This window comes from Phoenix dactylifera, chromosome 7 (assembly GCF_009389715.1).
Source record: "Phoenix dactylifera cultivar Barhee BC4 chromosome 7, palm_55x_up_171113_PBpolish2nd_filt_p, whole genome shotgun sequence".
Lineage (NCBI taxonomy): Eukaryota > Viridiplantae > Streptophyta > Magnoliopsida > Arecales > Arecaceae > Phoenix > Phoenix dactylifera.
The window spans coordinates 7,162,135-7,185,397 of record NC_052398.1 but is presented as its reverse complement, the minus strand read 5'-3'; the positions used below and the strand labels follow the sequence as shown (position 1 = coordinate 7,185,397).

General features: G+C 43.9%; 3 protein-coding genes and 1 long non-coding RNA gene across 4 annotated transcripts; 1 reads left to right on the top strand and 3 right to left on the bottom strand.

Annotated features, from left to right (window-relative positions):
* Positions 1 to 565: 565 nt before the first annotated feature.
* Positions 566 to 8,407, bottom strand: LOC103710001 (E2F transcription factor-like E2FE). Its single transcript, XM_008795559.4, has 10 exons — positions 7,554 to 8,407; positions 7,336 to 7,456; positions 7,148 to 7,225; positions 6,978 to 7,025; positions 6,736 to 6,862; positions 6,509 to 6,582; positions 6,326 to 6,398; positions 6,161 to 6,234; positions 5,667 to 6,069; positions 566 to 1,111 (listed from the first exon to the last, which is right to left on the bottom strand). The coding sequence occupies exons 1-10, from the start codon at positions 7,643 to 7,645 to the stop codon at positions 993 to 995; spliced, it is 1,209 nt and encodes a 402-aa protein (XP_008793781.1). The 5' UTR covers positions 7,646 to 8,407; the 3' UTR covers positions 566 to 992.
* Positions 8,408 to 8,683: 276 nt separating this feature from the next.
* On the bottom strand, positions 8,684 to 11,525 carry LOC103710002 (60S ribosomal protein L38). Its single transcript, XM_008795560.4, has 3 exons — positions 11,400 to 11,525; positions 11,045 to 11,228; positions 8,684 to 9,076 (listed from the first exon to the last, which is right to left on the bottom strand). Exons 1-3 carry the CDS (start codon positions 11,469 to 11,471, stop codon positions 9,054 to 9,056), a joined length of 279 nt encoding a protein of 92 aa, XP_008793782.2. The 5' UTR covers positions 11,472 to 11,525; the 3' UTR covers positions 8,684 to 9,053.
* Positions 9,239 to 11,036, bottom strand: LOC120111330. Its single transcript, XR_005512511.1, has 2 exons — positions 10,337 to 11,036; positions 9,239 to 10,223 (listed from the first exon to the last, which is right to left on the bottom strand). It is a non-coding gene; the product is annotated as an uncharacterized LOC120111330 (long non-coding RNA).
* A 2,929-nt stretch (positions 11,526 to 14,454) lies between the features above and the next one.
* Positions 14,455 to 15,525, top strand: LOC120111398. Its single transcript, XM_039128446.1, has one exon. It carries the CDS (start codon positions 14,455 to 14,457, stop codon positions 15,523 to 15,525), a length of 1,071 nt encoding a protein of 356 aa, XP_038984374.1.
* Positions 15,526 to 23,263: the final 7,738 nt, after the last annotated feature.

The following is a 23,263-nucleotide window of genomic DNA, read 5'->3' as shown; positions in this document are numbered from 1 at the left end:
CTGGAATGGTCGTGATCCTATCAACTGGTCGGAGGAGTGGCATTTTGCAGGTATACAAGCTTGGCCGTATGTTCATCCTGTATTTAAGTTTTTGCTGAAAAGCAATCCCTGGTTATTCTTTTATGTATGTAGCTGATTTCATGTAACGGAGAATAAAATAGAATAATTTGTTACTTCCATCTCATGATTGCATTGCATTGTAGAAGCTAACAAATAAAAATTTATCTAAGTTTTTTGCTGCAAAGCAATCTTATATTTACAATGACAGTGATATAGGTTTTGTTCAGAAGCGCAATGTCAGTAATTCAGAACTAAGCTGTTATTATTCTTTATGGATGTAATTAATCTCAGGTAACGGAGAATAAGATATAGGATAATCTGTTACTTACATCTCATGATTGCATTGCTTTGTACCAGCTGACGAATAAACTTTAGAGGCACATCTCCATTACAGATCATAAAGAGAGCCCTCCAAAGCATGCTACGTCAGTCAGTTCACGAATCTCGAGTTTTAGAGGCCTTTCAAAGAAATACTGCAAGAGAGATAATATCCAAATCAAAGTAGATGGAACACTAAATTCTAATTAATGCCCACCAGATGTTCGATTAACTGAGCTACGAAATTTCAGTCTCCTGATGTATCTCTTGTTTAACAATAGTATCTCCAAACTGTATGTATCTGATCCTTCAAATATAGCACCAACGGCAAAAAAATGAGGAAAAAAATAGAAAGAAAGAAAAGAATCTGGCAGCTAGTCAAATGTAAGAATTAAGTTTGATTAAGTTACAATAGCACGCTGACATAATCAAGAAGCAGACCAATCAATAAAGCACTGTACATAGGTTGAAGTGACAGCTTTCTGGGGCCTGTACTGAGAGAATACAATAAAACCCAACGCCATCTCCCGCAAGTTGTACTCATGAAACTAAAATCCTTCTACAGATGAATGGGTTATGTAAGCATGGACATAGCAGCATGGGTCGTGATTGTTTTACAGAAGTTGGTTAATGACTGACTTGCATGGCTGCTGTAGGTTCCTGCTACCTTGAGCAACTTCTACGTACCACAACTTCCATGCCTCCATGTAATGTCCAAAAAGTTCACTCAGTGCTGCAGGAGAAGAAGCATACGACAAATGATCAGACTAATGCAATCCCTATATGAAATGTTTCTATCATCTGAATTTTTAGAACATTGCATTTGCAATAAGAAATGGTGAAAAGTCTGAATAGCAGATTATAGGCTTCACCCTATGTTGAGTACACAAACTAAACGAATGTCAAGACCTTTATTTGACCATTCTGTTCTTTGTAATTGCGCCCACAGGACCATGCTTTTTTTTTCATATTTAGTTTTTTCCACGTTAGCTCATAATAAAGAAGAAAGCTTCTCATAACTAATCTAAATAAGCAGACAATTTGAAAAGCTAGTAAAGGAAGATTCTCCTTGAAGAAAGAGTTAAAACTCTTATGCTCCAAAGAGACGGTTAAAAAGGTGATTTTGTTTCATTAATGAGAAATCTCGGGGGAAAAATTCAAACCTTCAGTATCCTTCTATTCAGTTGAGACCAAATAGGAGCTCTTAACCATCCAAGAAAGAAGCAAGCATCAAATGAATCAGATGTAATTTAGGTGGCATTTTGTAACCCAAAATTTTGATTAGGACAAGAAGGCAAATAGAAGTAATATATTGAATACTTTCATTATATAAATATAAAATACAATAATATATTTCCACTATAATTTAAAATTATCATTGAATAATAATTTGACAATAATATGATTAATAATATATTATAATACAATATATATCATAAATATAATATATATAATATCAATATAATGTAATACATATATAATATTAATATAATATATTAACGGTATATTGATATATCAATTTTTTCTGCTGGACTAAAGGATACTTTTGTCCTCAACTTTCAGCCCAAAATCACTGCTCTGAGGTGATCTTGGATTTCCGACCTCAAGAACGAGTATCTCATCATTGGGTTTGGTGGTGATTTGAGGAATGGAGGTGATTTGGAATCACTACTACATAGGATCACCGTGGTGCAACCAAACGTGGTGATCTCACCGCCTTCACCTATATCACCCTTATCTTGGGATGTTCACCCCATATCAAACACTCCCTTAATTCATTCATTCACTAAATACTACCAAAAGCTACATTTGCACAAGAAATTTTAAGAAGACAGCGTGGGAATGAAATGTTATTGATTTAGTGGGTGAGACTGAGACTATAAACATACCATAGAGGTTCAATATATATAAAAGGATTAAAACATGGATGCAATATATTAAATAAAATAACATCATAATTATAGTTACTCTTTTGATGAGATAAAAGGGGTTAAAGCCTAGTGCATGTACTCTATGTGTAAGTAGGAGAAGAGTTAATGACATCAGAATCAGATTACTGTCAAGAGTAGCATAACACCGAAAGATGTTTCATCGAAGACAGCTCCTCAATGTTAGTCCATGCACCTATCATGACAGCGATCAATCTCTACTTTCTTTTTTTTTTGCCCCAAAAAATCTTAAGATTAGGTTTTTCTTTGGAGGAAAGCCCTGTGACCCAAGAAGAATTGGAGAATGAGCTGCATGACTACAGCATCAAGACCCACTTAAGACACGGAGATGATCGAGTTAACAAAAAAAGGATGTTACAACAATTGACAAGATGAAAGCCAAAGGAAAAAACATGTATTTGTACTCAATTCATATTTAAAGTAGGGGTGTTAACAAAAAAGATGAGGCAATTTAGCATATTATTTTAAAGTTCCTAGAACTTGGACCACAATTTTTGGAGTATGAAAATTTATAAGCTCCAGAAATAAAAGAGTGCTGAGTTATATTCATGTCACACCCCCGAACCGAGATCGCGAGCTAGGATTCACGGCAACCATCACATACTTACAGAAAACTCTCTCCACGAGCATGCAAGGCATCTTAACATAACATCATAAATAAGTGGCGGAATAAATTGAGATAATAATGTTCAAACATTATTCTAGAGTACTAATTCAAAAATAAGTGTCCCACAAAACCAAATAATTTTCTAAAACCTTGCATCAACTATAACAAGAATCTATTATAAATAAATATGTCAAAATCTTGTCTCTAGTCACTCCCCATGATAAATTCCTAAGTCAAACTAATTCTTCATATATGTAAAAACAATAAGAAATGGTATAAGGAGCTAGACAACTCGGTAAGCAATGAACATTCTAGCTAGATAAATTAAGTAATAAAATAATAATAATATGCTGAAATTAGGCATGCAAAGTACATAAGTTCAAAACCAAATCTATACATTATCCAGTTATTTCAAATTTCAAATTTTGTTCATAAATCATTTTTTTCGCAAAACTTCAAATTCATCTCAACAGCCATGAACTACGACCATATTTATACCATATGGCTAGGCCAGAATGTGAGCTCAGTAATAATTAAAGTGCCAACATATAATCTCCATTGGTAGGATAGCAATATGCCAACATACAATCCCCACCAGCAGGGTATCAATATGCCAATGTATAAAGCTCCGTTTGGAAGAGCTTTTGGAAGTAGAACTTTTGGAAGTAGAGTTTTTATAAAAAGTTGTTTGCTATTTGGTAACTATATTTCTAAAGTGTTGTAGCACTTGAACATGTACTTGGAAACTGAGGAAGTACTTTTGATATGACAAAATAACCATAAAGGACATTGCATAGTATTATACAATAGAGCATAAAAAATATAATATGTATTAATACATAAATATATGATATAGTATAATATTACTATAATGTAATTTAATATTATTATAATATAATAATATAATATTGTACACTATAGCATAATAATTTAATATAATATTAAATTATTTAACATAACATATCAATGCATTATGATATAATGTAATATAATATTATATTTATAGTATAATACAATAACAAAGGTATAAAATATTATAATTATTAGTATAAATTAGTTTTTCATAATATAACATAATATTAAATTATTTAACATAACATATTAATGTATTATGATATTATGTAATATAAAATTATATTTATAGTATAATACAATAATAAAGGTATAAAATATTATAATTATTAGTGTAAATTAATTTTCTACCTTGTAAATTTTTAAAATTATAAAGGAACATTTTGTGTAATTGTTATATTTTATCACGAATATTTTGGTAAAAAAGCAGCTTCCCGACGGAGCCTAAAAGTGCTTTTTTGGAAAGCTCTAAAATGAAGCTTCTTCCAAAAAGTTATTTTTAGCTTTCTAAAAAAGCTAAAACAGTTTTCCGAAATTTTTACCAAACATTCCTATTTCATCTAAAAGTGCTTTTGGAAGGCCAGAAAGTGCTTTTTGGCCCTCCAAAAGCTCTCCCAAACGGGGCCTAACTCTCACTCGTAGCGTCGAACATATGACCCCCATTGGCGGAGTATCGATATACCAATGCATAACCCCTACTAGCATGATATCGATATACCAGTGCATAACACCCACTAGCGGAGGTGTCGATACATAGCCAGGCTGCGAAATCATCTTAAATCAAACTCTCTTTCAATAAATCGATTTTATGCTCAAAATCAAAAAATACGCAAAACCATCCGATATCGAATTTAATTAAACATAATCCATAGTACAATCAATACCTTCAATCATGCATCAATTAATATTCCACAATAAGAGATTTTCAACAAATATTTACTATGCTTTGAGTTCATAAATCACAAATAATATGACTAAAATCTCAATGATATAAATATTATATAATTGGCGGATAAATCTAGAAAAAGGGTTACATTACTTATCTTGCGAACGAAACCAAACTATAGATCCAAATAATTACAAAAATTCCTCTCAAAATCTAAGACTTCGACGAGCGCTTAACTAAAATCTTCGATGAGCATTGTGAGCTAAGATCATTGGAAGTCAAAAGGAGTAGAAGAAGGAATCAACGATGGTCTAGCCATGGTGATCGGCAAAACCTATCAGTGGTGAGATGAATGGGGTTGTAGGGATCTTTAAATAGACATTAGAGGCTAGGTTTTCTAGCTCCCATAGAAAATCAGGATAGAGGAGTCTGTCTCCTACTACAAGTCGAACAAGGCTCTCTCTTTTTTTCCATCTCCTGCTCCATATCAAACATTGTTCTATCCCTTTTTTTTGACTCCTATTCCAAGTTGAATATAGATCTATCCTTTTTTTTCGTCTCCTACTCCAACTCTTACATCTGGGTCAGTCAAGTGAACTACGCCCAGTTCCTTATTAGCCGGGCTAGGTGCTATAGTTCAATTGCAAAGTTATTAGCAGAATAGAGCCATTGCGAATGCAGTTGAACACAAAAGTCGAAGAATATAACAATTGAATTGAGATCAAGAACAGAAAACCAACAGCAGTTAGTTATGTAACCAATTTGATCAGCACAATACACCGTAGATAAAAGAACACCCTAGATTTTTTCCCTCGAGAGAACAAGCAAAATAATAAGCTTCTATTGAGAAAACTTATTATTATTTATAGAGAAAAAACGAATCTAATCAGAAAACGGCAACAAGCAGTAACAAATGAACCAAGCTTCAGAATTCAGAGCGAGCAAAAGCAAGGAGCAAATTTAGTTTAAATCTTTGAGGAATTGTTGAGCAAACCTTGGTTGTGATACTGTGGTCTGAAGGAAGAGGCCAAGCTCTCCCAGTCCTGAACTTTGTTTCCACCTTTCTCCTCAACATCACCACTTCCTTTCGACGCTCCATCTGGCTGGAAAGGCCCAAAAACATAGCCACCCTGAGAGTTCTGTAATTGCTTCTGTGCTGTCAGATTGCATTCCTTCAAATCATCAATTCTCAAGCATGCTTTACTGAGTTTCTTATCAACAGGGGGATTCAACTTGCTCCTCTTATAATCCGCATTGGTAATGTCAGTCCCAAAAGCTCTCTTGTTCCATTGCTTTGTACTTGGGGGCATAGTTACTGTAACATCATTATCTGCCTTTGGTTTCCCCTTGGTTCCTAACCATCGGAATGCTGGCTTCCTCGTATCCAATTGCTGCGTCTGCGAACCCATTTAACAAAGAGAAATACATAAGGATTACACTTTTTTACCTGATTTTTCCTAATACACTTGTTGAAGCCCAAAGAAGTACCTTCTCAAGGAGATTCATGGAACAAAGCACATTTGCAATGTCATACAGACGCCGGACTTTAGCTGCATTGTTACCTTAAGATGAGACAATCAGTCAATGGAGTTAGAAGAGTGGGGAATTAAAGTGGAAAAAAAACGTTAAAGCAAGAAGAGAAAGGTTTACTACTTCTCATTTGAGATGAGTTGCGGCCGTCGCCAAGCAGCAGCCTTGCAGCCTCATCAAGCGAGACCGTGTCTGCCTGTTGAGAGAACGAATTATTAGTCAATTAGAGAAATAAGAGAACAGCAAGGCACGAAGACATTCTTATAGTTCTATGAACATCTGGGGTAAGGGCAGTAGTAGGCTTACATCGGTGGTAAGGAAGAGTTTAACAAAATTCTGAGTGAGAAGACCCAGAGATTTCTCCCTTCTATTGTCAGTAACTGCCATTCATATGAGATCAGATGCAGAGTAAGGTCATCAGATCTCAAAGGTAATCCAAAAACATTTCTTAGATAAAATTGTGATCAAGAGTACATTTTTTATAGAATTTATATATTAAAAAGAGAAGATCAAACGAATATATAGAAGCATACCAGATCTGGCCCTGCAAGCAGCACTACACAAAGATGAAGCAGCATCCACGGCAGCTGGGTTTAGTTTGTAGTCACCAAAATCTCCAGTTTGATCTGATAATTTATCATCCTCCTCATCCTCCAAAACCTTCTTTCCCCAAATAGAAGAAAATAGATCGATGAGAATCATGAGGATTACCAATAGCCGATCTAAATTTTTGATGCTATGGATTACCGAAAAAGGAAAAGAAAATTTGACCTACTTTCGCGCACGGGCTATCAGTGCGAGACATTTCCTTTACGGCCTCCTCCTAATGCAGATCAAGAAGAAAAACTCAAATTTTACGGTAACCAGATGAAGAATTGCGCACCAGCTTCTAATAATCTAAAATGGAAGAAGGGGGTAAATTATAGGGGCATAGATGAAATAAACCTTGAGTTCAAACAGGGCCTTCGGGATCCCGGAAAACCCTATCCAAGAATAACGATTCTTGGCCTTCCTCGCAAGAACCTAGCCACATCAAAAGCAATTTTTGATTAAATACCAAAAAGAAAACCAGAAGATAGCATCAGGATGTCTTCTTTTTTCCAAGAAAAATAAGAAAGAAATCCAGATCTCACCCCCACACTCTCCAAGACATTGACTATATCATAGATCCGCCGCCTCTCGACACCCAGCCGCTTCGCGGCATCATCCAGACTCACCGACTCCGCATCAACCCGATCATACAAGCTCACGAATCTACAAGAATCCACCCTCAAAATATTCAGGAAAAAAAAAAGAAAATTCAAAAAAAATAAAAGAAAAATCACGGAAATTTTTTGGGGAAAAAAAATACTTGGAGCACAAGAGGCCCAAAGATTTCTGCTTCCTGCTGTAGGTGTGATGCCTGCATCCTGATTCCAAGTAGGGTGGAGGAAGGGAAGTCATCCTCCTGCTCTTTTTCCTCTAAGGAGGAAGAAAAGAGGGAATGATCCAAAGATTCGAGATCCGCAAGGATAGAGTGAGAGAGAAGTAGGACTCGATTAAAAGGTTTTGATCTATAAATCAAGGAGGACGGGGAAATGGCGACCGTTAAAAGCTAGGGCTTTGGCGGGGTTGGGCGATTTGGATTTTTATTTTCCAAATGAATTCGTCTCCGCTCCGGGCTCGGGCGCTCGGCTCGCTGGCCCGCAACCCCGACGCCGCAGGATTCAAATTTCAGATCCACGCGCGCCTGGAATATTTTCCTGACGAGAGTGCCCCTGCTACCTTCGGGGAAATTACGGGGCTGATCGCTATTGTGTTAAGAACGAGGGAATAGCGGTAGGAGTGTGATGGTCAATTCAAGAATTAGCAAGCGGCGAGGCTTCCAAGAGAAGCTGTGGGGGAAAGCACGTGGTCGACATACTCCAGTGGATTGCTCGGGCACATGATTGGCTCCAAGCCGTTGGTTTACCCGCGCCAATTTATTTTTGCCACAAAGAGCTCCTCTTCAACGACATTTAATCTGGTCCGCCCAAGATGGTGGATGAAATGTATCTAGCCGCTTTTCGATTTCTGAAAAAAGTTCATGAACATAAACCTACACTTAATTCTAAGGTTTAGGTGCATAGATATGTTGCGAGATACAGGTTTAATGTAGCATTGTAGCTAACTATCATATCATCTGCCATCGGCACGACACGTAGGGTGTAATTTTTTCTTTCTCACAACAATTTGTTAAATATTCATATAATAAATATAAGAGTTTAATGATTTTTTAAGATAACAAATGAAAAAACTCATATTGAACCTCTATTTTAATTATATAATAAATAATAAAATATATAATCAAATAAAATAGATATATAAATTTTAATTATAATCCAACAAAAAGATCATATTGCTGATATAATTAATATAGACATATTCAGATTGCCGCAGATGACTAACCAATATGTGGCAGTCAAAGAAAATGTAGTTAACCATCACACAGAGACACAATCATAAGATACAGAGTTAAGATACTACATATTTTGGCGTTGAACTTGGGAGATACACTTGTACAATCACAGATGTGATGGTAGCAAAAAAAATACAAAGCTTTTAACTGGAGTGAGAGAGAAATTGGAATAAGCAAACTATCACCAAACTTGCCCGGCAAGATCATAGAACATGAGACTGGAGACAGGTAAATTGACATGGATAAGTTGGGGAAACAAAGGCCTAGCAACACCAAAGCAACAATTAACAAAACTTCTCTGCATAACACAAGTTCCTCACATTGTTTTAAAATAGGTAATCACCTCCAACAACCAGAGCATTTTAAAGATTTCACTACAAAGAACCCAGTCTAAAGAGCTATCTCCTCCAATCCTCACAGATCTTGGACACTGAGACCTGGAAAACAGAAAATAATAAAACACATTCAATCCCCTATAGATCATGTTCCATTCAAGAATTAAGAGAGCATTCAGACTAATGGCAAGAAAATCTTTATTCAGATATATTCACCTATGTAACAACATGGAAATACGGTATGCATCTTCAGCTTGAGATAAAATAAATTAACAGCAACATTTCTTCGTGGTTTTCCTCAGACCACATTCTGGCATATTCTAATTCTAAAAGTAAACATTAGCTACCCTTGGTCACTTGTATCTGGAAAGAAGACATGATATAGAGGCCATGGAAAAACAATCTTCAAAATGCACACATAGAAAATTATGCAGGCACCAGGTCTGCTATCTGTTATTGACGAATTGCTTGAGTAAGGATCATGCCAACAGAACAAAAGAAGCTAGAGTTGAAGCCCATGATGCTGTCATACCTCATGGTAGTTGTCATAGCATTCGTGCTAAGTATATGGTGTGAGAACTGAAAGCTGGAAAATGTGAATTCTAAGAACTACTCATTCTACTTAATTGCTTGGTGTCTTATCCAAGAGTAGGAACTATATGCAAACAGAAGCCAGATTTCTTGATAATTAGGCGAACATGTTTCCACTAGCTTTAGTTATTTATACTGCATCAGATGGCATGAAAAAATTGCTTACATTTATGTTTCAAATTTCTCAGAGCTTCCATCCATTACTGCCCTGCTTCAATTGAGAGAATTGGAGAGAAGAGAGGAGAAAAAGAGGAGAAAAAGAGAAGAGAAAGTACAAATCTCTTGTTTGGTTATAAGAGAGGAAAAGAGAAATTAATTTTCCCTCATTTGGTTGGAAATCTAATGAGAGAAGAGAAGAGAAACTCATTTTTCCTCATTCCGATAGCCAAGCCAGGAGAGAAAAGAAAAAAGAAATGGAGAGAAGTGGCTTCTCTCCAACCTCCCCCTCCCCCTCTTTTAATCTCTCCAATATTAGAAAGATTCGGAGAGAAACAAAACTCCCCTTTCTATTCTCTTTTTTCTCTTATGTCCAGGGATCTTTACTCTTCCCTTCTCTTCTACCCAATCGAAAGTTTTCTTACTCTATTCTCTTCTCTCGTTTCTTTTCTTTCATTCCTCTCCTCCACTTTGTATCCAAACAGGGTGTAAATTGTTGTATCTGCTTGTGAAAAAAGTAAATCATTCTTTATCAGTTCAATGACGGACTTTTGGCTGTAGTTGTAGATAAAGTATCACGAAATTAAGACATTTTAGGCACAGTAGATAACATACTTCTCCAACTCAGGTTGCATGGAATCTGCATTGATTTCCTTGATGTTAGAAATCTATGTCTGTAAAGATTTTGAGAGATATTGGATATTTAGTGATCAATTGATTCAGTGTCCTACTGATGCAACAATATCAACGCTGATAAATCTGCACTATTTCATTCACTGTTGATCAAAATGATCATTTAGTTTTACAAAAACAATCTTTATACTCTCTGTGTTCTACTATGTACTTTGCTCACATGGTTCCAGATAACTGGCCTGCTGTCAGGTGGTGATTGAAGTATCTAAATCACAAAGCTAGTCATGATCTTGAATTTGCTTCTTAGAAGCAAGCTTGTCTGCACATAAATCAACAATATAAATATCTATATAAATATAAAAATGCGTTTGATGGATATTTCGATCTCATACTGCTTCTAATCATCTAATGCTAAATAATGTCTTGAAGCTCAAAAGCATTATTTTATGGTTTTTTAAAAGTTAAGTATCTTTTTTTTAGGTGTCTAGTTGTTGAAATAAGGAAGATCCAAAATTAAAAATTATTCCATGATTTAAGAGAATTCATGAATTTCCACAATACAGCAAAGGCACAAAATTGGAAAACAATGAACTTTGATTTCTCAAATCAAAAAAAAAACGAGTACACGGTATATCCAATGAAAAAATAAAAAAAAAATCATATAGTCATCATAGGGTTTTAGCAAATGACCTGGAGGAAGTGATTGCTTCAACTTATCAGCCTTTTCAGAGTCGAAGACGCAGAGCGTGTAGAGGTATTTCGAACATCGGACTTTGAACTTAACAACATCTTTGCTCCTCTTGATCTTGATGGAACGAGCATCCTTTCTTCTCGCTGTGAGAAGGAAGTCTTTGATCTCATGTATTTGTTTAGGCTGAAAAAATTACAGGAAAATAATAAACATGCAACTTGTTTGAAGTCTACCGGCGGGTATGGAAGAATTCATGGATCTAATGAAACATATTGAGGAAAATTTACAGATAGGAGAAGAAGAAGAAGATAGAAATTTAGATTGACGGGAGAATGATCGGGGAAAGAAAATCACCATTTTCGGTAGATGTCGTCGATTCGTACGGATTCGAGTTTGGTGTCGGCGGCGGAACCTCTCCCTCGCCATCCCGAAATTTATACGGCGACAACCCTAACTCTCCATTGATGCGGCTAATGACGAAAATACCCCACGCACGTGCTTCTCATCCGTAGCAAAAATTTTTTTATTTTTTTTACACCACCCTCGCACCATAGGCATATGAGTACAGTAAGCAAAATTAGAAAAAACAACTCAGGGAGAGAACAGAAAATATCTGCCTGATTCACCTAGAGAAAATCTCTAAGAGTGATGTGTCGCGAAAAAGACCACCTAGTCAGCTGCCGTGTTCATCTTCCAATAAATATGAGTGCCCTGAAAGAGCCATAGTCCACTGCCATTCTTCGAATATCATGAAGCAGAAATTGTCCGTCCTTTGCAGTGTGCCGTCCTCGAATTTCTTTGATCATAATAGTCAAATCCCCCTTGAGGTGGATGCAATCTGCACCCAAAGTATACCTCGCGTAGAAGACGCCCTCCCATACTGCCCTCAGCTATGCTCCAATGATAGAGGTATCATAGATCTGTCGCCCGCCAGCCACCACAAGCTTGAAGTGGTGGTCTCTAATAACAAAGCCCACAACTCTCCACTCACCTCTCTCAGCAACACTGCCATCAAAATTTATCTTAAGAAAGGGAGATCATCCAATAGTCGCAAAAGAGACCATCCAATCCGCTACTCTGTTCATCTTCAAGTAAATATGTTTTACTCTAAAAACGATGCATTCTCTTGCAAAACTCCATATATCCCCGATCTTTTAGGTGGAAACTCCACAAGTTTGAGTGAGGAATTATTGTTGGAAACTATCTTAGCCAATAATAATATGCAGCCATGATATTTGTGAGACATAAGAAGAAGAAGGAGTCTTCTAATCTGTCTCTATAAAAGTTATAAAACTGATGGATATCACAGGCTTATAAATAGGCTAGACTAGGAATCGTTACCTATTACCTGATAACCAAAATCTGGTTAGTTTTCTTCTAAAAATAAAAAATACCTTAAATATAACTATATTTAGTAGATAGTCAACACTTAATAATGTGGGGCACATAGAAACGTGTCCAACAATTATGAGAAGAAACACCAACAAATCTTATGATTTATAGCATAAAATAAGAAGTATTTAGTGGATCTGATCTTCTTGGCACATCGTATCCACATGCGCAGAATCATGAAAGATCATTGAACACGGTATTTTGTGATTCTAGTTGGGTTGAGTCAGGTTGAGGACATATACCATGGCCCACGGGGCCTAAGCCGTACCCAACCCAACCTGACTTGAGGCTGCCACAACGAACCAATTAACCCATTTTACTTGGGCAAAGCCCAATCTAATTTTGGGCGTCTCATTGTATGCGTTTGTCTGTCCTCATGGTTTTAAAACTAATCATATAATGTGTCAAAGTAAACAAAATAGAAATATAAATAATATAAATCATAAATTTCTAGCAAGTATTACATACTAATTCAAGTTTCAAGGAAACTAGGGCTGAGCTAAAACCTCCCACTCCATTTTGTTTTGCATCATTGGATCATCGATCCAATGTCTCATATTCACCTTGCAAATCCACCATTTAAAAAGATATATATTATAATTAAAATCAATATAATATATTCTTTCTTAACTTGATGGATTGAGGAGCCACGACCTGACCTGCTAATGGGTCGATATTAGTTGACCCATAAATGACCTACAAACCCAATAGGTTGGGTCGATCAAAAATACCATTCTTAATGGTGCAAACTTGCATAGTATGGGCATGTACTATTAGATATACTTCGCTATTTGTCGGATTGATTTGTAAGAAGTATCGAAAACTAAACTTCCCAAATAGCTGCTTGTCTTTCCTACTAACAATCTTCTCTACAAGTCCCGACATAGCTTTGTATTACAAAATCACCTAAATGGAAGTATTTGATGACCTTTAAACTTTGAGCAGTGCTAGCGTAACTAAAACAAATCACTCATCAAAATCACTTACCGATATGTCATTCTAGCCGGCACGATAAGTTATTCATCTAATATGGAAAATGCCGATATAACTGTTTTCTTTCTTCAGCCAAGAGGAATCAAAAATAGAAATTGTGCAGCTTCTTGGTTCTCACATTGTTTCTAAGCGCCCAAGCTTGGTTTGTTTGTCCCTCTTTCTTCCCAAACCAGTTCATCCTTTTCCCACCTTTCCCCGGCACAATCCACCCACACCTGCGACACAAGCTCCTCGTTCAAAAGATTAGGAGGCGGTGGTAAGAAATTATTAGATGGACTAGGTCCAATAATACTATTAATGAAATCTAATTTTGATTTTGAATAATTTAAATAAAGAGGAGGTAACTTGTGAGTAACTATGGAACTGGTCTATTGGACACAGCCATCTAATAAATCCTTCTTGCGTTGACTTGGTCTTTGCATGCGAAAGTGTTATGAATCCACCGTATTTGGGTGGATGACCACTTAACCTTCACCTCTTGAGTTTCCCCACCTCTTGGGTTTTCCATCTTTTGTAACTCCTAGATGTGCCCCTTATCCCTTGGGGATGTCTACATTCATCCACCTTTTTACCTTCTCTTGTCCTTTAATTGTCTTGTGATTATGACTATTATATCTCCTCTTTATAACCCTAGGCCTATAAAAGGGTACCTTGAGGAGGATGAAATGTACACAAGTAAAAAAGAAAGAAAGGCATTAGAAAAAAATGGAAAATACTATTAGTTCATGAAGAACTAATTTTCTATAATTTCTGTGTCTTATTTATTTTCTTGTCTCCAATCTCTTTACCTTTTATTTTACAACACGTTATCAGCACGAAGGCTCTACCAATTGTGGAAGTACATGGTGTTCTTTCTACAAGAAAAATATTTTATATGCCATTCTCCAATCTGTAAGTTTCTTTTTCAAATTAGATTCTCAATATCTAATTTATTTTTTTTTATAATTGACATAGAATGGTCAAATTGTTCACTTGCAATTTGTATGATACAAATTCATAATCCTATGATTCTTGTTTGTAGAGAATGTCGAATCTTACCAAACTTGAATTCGTTGCTCTTGATATTTCTGGCAAGAATTACTTGTCTTGGATCCTTGATGCTGAGATCCATCTTGATGCAATGAACCTTGGAAATACTATAAAGGAAGAAAATCAAGCGTCCCTGCAGGACCGTGCTAAAGCAATGATTTTTCTTCGGCACCATCTTCATGAGGAATTGAAAACTGAGTATCTAACGGTAAAAGATCCCCTCATTCTGTGGAATAATTTAAAGGAGAGATATGAGCACCAGAAGTGCGTAATCCTCCCAAAAGCTCGATATGATTGGATGCACCTGAGGTTGCAAGATTTTAAGAGTGTTAGTGAATATAATTCTGCACTCTTTAAAATCAGCTCACTTTTGAAATTATGTGGTGAGAAAGTCACCGATGAGGATATGTTAGAGAAGACATTTACTACTTTTCATGCCTCGAATGTGCTCCTGCAGCAGCAATATCGAGAGAGGAAGTTTACAAAGTATTCTGAACTTATATCTTGTCTTCTAGTGGCTGAGCAAAATAATGAGCTTTTGTTGAAAAATCACCAATCTCGTCCCACTAGTTCCATACCATTCCGTGAAGCGAATGGCACATCATTCCCTGAAGCGAATGATAAATCATTCCAAAAGAATCGTAGATATGGGAGAGGACGTGGTAGAAAAAATTATCATGGTGGCACCAGAAGTGAAACCACCAAAAGGGGAAATAACAAGCGGGATGCACCGTACCACCAGAAGTGGAACCACCAAAAGTGGAATAACTCAGATAAAAGAGAAGGCTCTCAGAGTAAAAAGAAATTTGAAGATGTGTGTTATAGATGTGGTATGAATGGACATTGGTCGCGTACCTGTCGTACGCCTAAGCATTTGGCAGACCTCTACCAAGCCTCTTTGAAAGAAAAAGAAAAGGGAATTGAAACAAATTTTGCTGAACCATCAACACATTTCAAAACCTCTGATGGGGTTGATATTACTCATCTTGATGTTTCTGATTTCTTTGAAGATCCTAGTGGTAGAATTGATCATTTGATTGGTGATGGAAGTGTTTCCTTTAATTAGTGCATTTTTCTTTATCATGTTGTAAGACTTTATGTTATATTTTAAGTAATAAAATTTTACATATGTTTTGCATATTTGTAGAGACATGGATCTTACTGATGAATTGAATGGTGATGATGTTTGTCTGGTAGACAGTGCTACAACTCACACAATTCTTACAAATGAAAAGTGTTACGGGGGAACTCAGCCACCCTGCCCCACGTGACCGGCACGCGCGTCCAAGAAGACTACAGCTGCCCCTTGATCCAGTAACCCGACCCCGAGTCGGATATCTTCGGCTCCGCAGCCCGACCCCGAGTCGGCTACCCCTTAATCCAGTAACCCGACCCCGAGTCGGATATCTTCGGCTTCGCAGCCCGACCCCGAGTCGGCTGCCCCTTGATCCAGCAGTCCGACCCCGAGTCGGCAATCTCTCGACAACGACAGGCTGTTTCCCTGAAGCACGCCGCGACCCTCTGCTCCACTACTCCCTGCAACGGTCGTATTCGGCGCTGCTCCACGATCTCCTGTAACAGCCGTACAAAGCGGAGCTCCACTACGCCATGTCATGGCCGTACCCAGCGCTACCCCACGACGCCCAGTAACGGCCATGTCAGTGGCAACTCCATCGTGCCACACGATGACCAACCCCCCAGAAGGACCCCCCAGCCTGGTATATATGCGGCTGGGGGAAGAAGGGGGGTAAGCAAGAACTTCCAGTGCATTCTCTTACTTGCTACTATTATCTCTCCTTCTCCTCCAATCTCCTCTGACTTGATCGTCGGAGGGCCCCCACTACCCCAGTGGTGGTGCGAGGCTTGCTTGCAGGTTTTCCGGTGGAAAGTGGAGCGCAATCAACACCAACCAAGGCAACCCAAACAGAACTCCGTTCACACCGCTGTGCCAATCGTTCTCGGTTTGGACCACCAGCAACAGTTGGCGCTAGAGGAAGGGCCGAATCTCAGAGCGATCGTAATGGCACGGCGAGGTGGTCGTGGAGCTTCCAATGCCTCCGATCGCGGGGCCTCTCGCGCCTCCGGCCGGGAGGCCGCTGCGTCTCCAACACATTCTCAGCAACACTCCACCGTTCCACCCCCCATTCAGATGGTCGAAGCCGCTCAGTTCGACCAGTTAGCCCAACAGGTTCGCACCCTCGCGGAGGCAGTGCAGAACCTGCAGAGTGTGATGTCTCGGGCGCCGCAGCGGGCCCAGGAGCCGCTGCTCCCTGAGCGCTCACCTGTCCTCCTCAACCCGCGCTCCTTTCTCTCCCATGGGGAGGAGCGCCGGCGCGAGGAAGATTCTCGAGCACGGTCCATTCTGCCGGGACCTTCCCATCGGAGCTGCGCGGGGTACGAGAGGCGGGCCCGGGCGCGTTCCCAGACCCCCCAGTCCTCAAGGAACCCGCGCTCCAGTCGGTCCCCCTCTCGGTGCTCCTTGTCTCCCACCCATCGGTCGCGCTCCCTGGACCGGCGGGTGGACGATCTCCACCGACAACTCCAGGTCCTGAAGGGCCACTCCAAAGATCCCTTCGCCGACTTGGAGATCTCCTCCCAGCCGGCGCTTGCCTCGAGGATCCTGCGGACCCCGAATCCGCCGGGGTTTAAAATGCCGGCGATCGAGCCCTATGACGGGGCGGCGGACCCGCGGGATCACGTCGAGAGTTTCAGGACCCTTATGCTCCTCCACGGAGCATCAGATCCTCTCCTCTGCAAGGCCTTCCCGGCGACCCTCCGTGGCCCGGTAAGGGCGTGGTTCGCCGGCTTGGAGGCTAACTCGATCCAGTCCTTCGACCAGTTTACTCGCCTCTTCATCACCCATTTCGCCGTCAGTAGCCGGCGGCGACTGGTCTCCGACTCCCTCTTTGATGTCCGGCAAAACGAGGGAGAAAGCTTGCGGGATTATCTTACCCGCTTCAACAAGGCTACGCTGGAAGTCCGGAACCTGAGCCAGGAAGTGGCTCTTTCAGCCCTGAAGCGTGGCTTCCGAAAGGGCAGACTCACCTTCTCCCTGGACAAACGCCTGCCGCGGAGCTTCCCGGAGCTGTTGTCCCGGGCGAACCAGTATGCGGACGCCGAGGAGGCGGCCGCCCACCGGAGCAAGGAGGCCGCCGAGATCCCTCCAAAGCTCGGAAAGAAAAGGCGAAAAGAGGCACGCCAGAGGAGGAGCCCGACGCCTCAACGTCGGCGCAGAAGCCTGTCGCCGGCGAGGAACCACGACGCCCTACGCCCTCGTTCTCCGCCCCGACGTTTCAACCGGTACACTCCTCTCCTGACTCCCCGGGCCCAGATCCTCATGGAAATCAAGGGGCGGGAGGACCTCCCGGTTCCGAGACAGATGAAGAAGATCCCTGGGAGGAGGCCCTCTCGGGCGTACTGTGAGTACCACCGGGACCACGGCCACGACACCGAAGACTGCTTCCAGCTTCGGGACGAGATCGAGGCTCTCATCCGCCGAGGGCGTCTCGGTCGATATGTGAACGACCGACGTCCCCCCGCAGACTCGCGTCCGGCCGACCCGGCCCCTCCGGAGCCTCGGGAGCAGAATCGACCCGTCGCGGGCGTGATCCATATTATCACTGGGGGCTGCCCTCGGCCCGAGAGGAACGCAGGGGGCTCGACTGAAGCATCAGGGGCAGCCGTCGCAAAGAGGCAGAGGGTCGGTAATGTAATCACTTTTTGTGATGAAGATGTAAAGGGGGTTCAGACCCCCCACGATGACGCCATGGTGATCTCCCTCACTATGGCAGACTATGATGTAAGGCGTGTTCTTGTGGATAGTGGAAGCTCAGCTGATATTTTGTTTTACGAGGCCTTCCAAAAGATGAGCTTGTCCAGACAATTGTTGCACAAAACATCCACCCCCCTCATAGGATTCACTGGTGACACTGTCTCGGCCGAAGGTGTCGTTGAGCTGCCTGTGACTGCGGGCGTTGCACCCGCAGAAGCCACGGTGCGGCTCGGGTTCTTGGTCGTCCGTGTTCCCTCGGCCTACAACGCTATCCTCGGACGACCCGGACTGAACACCCTTCGCGCGGTGGTCTCTACGTACCACTTGCTCATGCGGTTCCCCACGGCGGCCGGGATTGGAGAGGTCCGAGGTGACCAACCGACCGCAAGGCAATGTTTTCTAGCAACTCTCAAAGGGAAGAAGCCCGTAGAAGCCTTAAGCGTCGAGTCCCTCGACGCCAGAGACGAGGTGGCCTTGCGGCATGGGGAGCCGGCCGAAGGTGTGATCGAAGTTCCCCTCGAGGAAGGTCGCCCGGACCGGACGGTCCGGGTCGGCACCAATCTCGACCCGGGAGCTCGGGCTCGGTTGGTGGAATTCCTCCGAGCCAACGCCGATGTATTTGCCTGGTCGGCGGCCGATGTACCTGGGATCGACCCGGAGGTCATTTCTCACGCCCTCAACGTCGACCCAACCCACCGACCAGTAAAGCAGAAGAAGAGACACTGTGCCCCGGATCGGATCCGAGTGGTCGACCAGGAGGTAGACAAGCTCTTGGAGGCAGGATTCATAAGGGAGGTCAGCTACCCCGAATGGCTGGCAAATGTCGTACTTGTCCGGAAGGCGAGCGGAAAGTGGAGGATGTGCGTCGACTACACCGACCTGAACAAGGCATGCCCCAAGGATAGCTTTCCGCTTCCGCGGATAGACCAACTGGTCGACGCGACTTCCGGATATCAGCTGCTGTCTTTCATGGACGCCTTCTCCGGCTACAACCAGATAATGATGGCTCCACAGGACGAGGAGAAAACTGCATTTATAACAGACTGGGGGCTGTACTGTTACAAGGTAATGCCCTTCGGTCTGAAGAATGCTGGCGCCACTTACCAGCGCCTCGTCAACAAAATCTTCAAAGAGCAAATCGGCCGGAACATGGAGGTGTACGTGGACGATATGCTGGTGAAGAGCCGCCATGCAGACCAGCACATCGCGGATCTGGAGGAGACTTTCGCCACCTTGCGGAAGTTTTGCATGAAGCTGAACCCAGCGAAGTGCGCCTTTGGCGCTTCGGCCGGGAGGTTCCTCGGTTTCATTGTCAACCAGCGGGGGATCGAAGCCAACCCGGACAAAATCAAGGCCATCCAAGGTATGTCCCCTCCGACCAAAGTGAAGGAGGTTCAGGAGCTCGCTGGGAGGGTCGCCGCGCTCGGACGATTTGTGGCAAAATCGGCCGAACGCTGCCAACCTTTCTTCAAGGTGTTGAAACGCCCGAAAGACTTTCTCTGGACGGCCGAATGTCAAGCAGCATTCGACCAGCTCAAGGAATACTTGGCGTCTCCTCCCCTGCTGTCCAAGCCGCAAGAAGGGGAGATGCTCTACCTCTATCTGGCGGTCTCCCCAACCGCAGTCAGTACGGTACTGGTTCGGAAAGAGGCAAAGCTCCAGAAGCCTGTGTACTACATCAGCCGGGTCCTACGGGATGCCGAGACGCGGTATACGAAGGCTGAAAAGATCGCCTTCGCGCTGCTGACCGCGACCAGGAGGCTTCGCCCCTGTTTCCAGGCCCATTCTGTCACCCTCTTGACCGATCAACCGCTGCGGCAGATCCTCAGCAATCCTGAGAATGCGGGACGGCTGGCGAAGTGGGCAGTGGAACTTGGTGAGTTCGACATCCGCTACCAGCCCCGACCCGCCATCAAGGCCCAGGCGCTCGCGGATTTCCTCGCTGAGTGCACGGTGCAGGAGGCGGAACCTAGGTCGCCGGAAATACCCAGCCTCGACCTCCCGATTTGGACGCTTCACATCGATGGGTCGTCGAACCCCGAAGGTGGAGGGGCCGGGCTGGTCCTCACCAGCCCTGATGGAGTGATAGCCGAGTATGCCTTGAGGTTCGGATTTCCAGTGACCAACAACGAGGCGGAGTACGAGGCCCTAGTCACGGGACTCAAACTCACCAAGGAGCTCGGCATCCGGCGCCTGAAGGTCTTCACCGACTCCCAGCTGGTGGTCGGGCAGGTCCGTGGGGAGTTCGAAGCCCGGAACCCGACCATGCAGAATTACGTCCGGAAGGTGCAAGCACTCATTCCCGACCTCGGCAGTGTCAACATCCAGCAGGTCCCAAGAAGTGAAAATGCCAGGGCCGACAGGTTGTCCCGCTTAGTGAGCGCAGACGCGCACAACTTGTCGAGGGCGATCTACCTGGAGACCCTGGATGCCCCGAGCATCGGCGAGGCTGGAGCGGTGATGGCGATTGATCCGGAGCCGTCTTGGATGGACCCGCTTGTCGCCTACCTCGCCGAAGGGATCCTCCCTGAAGACGAAGATCAAGCTCGGCGACTTGTCATGAAGTCCGCCCACTACGTACTCTATGAAGGGAGGCTGTATCGGACCTCGATCACCGCCCCCCTCTTAAAGTGCCTCCGCCCCTCGGAAGCGGCCTACGTCCTCGGCGAAGTCCACGAAGGCGTTTGCGGATCACACTTGGGGCCTAGGTCCTTGGCGCACAAGATCATGAGGCAAGGCTATTATTGGCCTACCTTGTTGGAAGACTCAAAGGATCATGTACGGAAATGCGACGCCTGCCAGCGCCACGCCAACGTCCAGAGAGTCCCTTCTGTCCCCTTGGCACCAATCACTGCACCCTGGCCCTTCGCCCAGTGGGGAATGGATATCCTCGGACCATTCCCCGTCGCTTCAGCTCAGCGGAAATTTTTGATTGTTGCAATCGACTACTTCACCAAGAGGGTGGAGGCAGAGCCGCTGGCCACTATCACGGAGGTGCAAGTCCGGAAGTTCGTGAAGAAGAACATCATTGTCCGATTTGGGGTACCTCGGGTCCTCATCTCGGATAATGGCCGACAGTTCGACAACAAGCATTTCCGTGACTTCTGCGAGGAGTTCGGGATCGAGCATCGGTTCACATCTGTGTCGCATCCCCAAACCAACGGCGAGGCCAAGGTCACAAATCGGACAATCCTCCAAGGAATCAAAGCGCGAATCGGTCGGACGGGGCAAGCTTGGGTCGAAGAACTCGAGAATGTCCTTTGGGCGTATCGGACCACGCATCGGACCCCTACCGGGGAGACGCCTTTCAGCCTAACCTATGGCACGGAAGCCGTTGTCTCCGTGGAGCTCGGACTCCCCTCACCTCGGGTGGCCGCGCACCGACCCGAGGTCAATTCGGAGCAACTCCGAGGGAACCTGGATCTCTTGGAAGAAGCGAGGGAAATGGCGCAGGTTCGGATGGCGATGTATCAGCGGAGGGTGGCCCGATATTACAACTCCAAGGTCCGACCGAAGCTTTTCAGAGTTGGAGATCTGGTGCTAAGGCGAGCTAAAGCATCTCAACCTGCGGAAGGTGGGAAGCTAGCGCCAAATTGGGAAGGCCCGTATAAGGTTCGCTGGGTAAACCGACCTGGCTCCTACCAGTTGGAGGCCCTAGATGGTCGAGAAATTCCAAGGAGCTGGAATTTCGCTAACCTGCGGATGTATTACCAGTAGAACGACAATGCCAGAAAGACAGTTCAAAAATGTATAACACTTTTCATTTCAATAATTTCTGGTTACAATGGCGTGCTCGTGTGATTACAAGGAATTCCCAGAGGGGAATTAGGGTGTAAAGAAAGTAAAGAAGAGGCGGAGACTCCGAGGAGCTGAAGATCTGGGATCCCGAAACCTCCATCCGAAGCGGCTGCAATCCCGCCGGAAGTGGGTGCTTCCAACCGGAGGCGCCATCGGCGTCTCACGAAGAAGACGAAGAGCCGGCGCGGATGAAGAAGAAGTAGACGAAGGAGAAGTTCACACTGCTCCTACCCAGAGGCGCCATCCACGCCTCACGAAAAAGACGAGGAGCCGCCGCAGACGAAGCTCCCGCTGCCTCCAGGGGAACGCCACCTCCAAGGGATATTCCGGTCCTCCCCAGTGTTAGGGGAGAGAAGGAATACAAGGGGGAAGAGCATATGGAGGCGCGGTCCCGGATCAAGCACCTGGTGCGGAGCTCAATCGGGAGGCCGAACTTCAAGGAGGGGAGACGTGATCCCGGATGAAACGCCTAGAGCGGAGTTCCGCCGGGAAGAACCTCCTTGTTGATCCCAGATGAAACGGCTAGTTGGCGGAAGTCGCGAAGGGCGCGCCTCCCGTTCCTTCGGTAGGAGTCTCTCAACCATGCGCCGGAGAGGAGGCCCACGATCCATGGCAACCTGAACAGCTCCGGCTTGGCAGGCTCCATCGCACCTGCACCTATATTTATAGCCAAACTGCGGCCCCCCGGTCGTTCCGATGCGGGTGGCTCCAATAAATGCGGGCGCATTGAATCCAGAGCCGATCCGGCTCTCGAGGCGTATCTTCCCGCGATTTCCTAAGCGTCATTTTCCTTAATCGCATTCTTTGTGCAGGACACCCCGGGTGGCCTGTACCCCTAGGTCCACGTATCTCCGCTCGCGCCCCAGGCCGCATCCGCCTCGAAGAACGCGCGTATCGCGGCCGCTTAACTGACACTCCTCGCAAGCAGCAACTGGCGATCCGATTTCCCAGGTAACCCCTCAATTAGCATTTAATGCCCATCTGGTGTTCCCCAGGCGACGCTTGGAGAGGAGGAGAAACACGATCGCAGCTGGCCACGGAGAAATCCCGTCGGGCGGCAAGCGACAGGCGCACGACCAACGAGCAGAATTTTCCGAGGCTCGGCCCTCGGATGGCAGGCTAACCCGATGATCATCCCGGGAGCAGACTAGCCTGAAGCCCCGACCGGTCGCCTCGGCTTGCGCCAGCCTTGGCCGACCAACGAGCGGAATTTCCCGAGGCTCGGCCCTCGGAT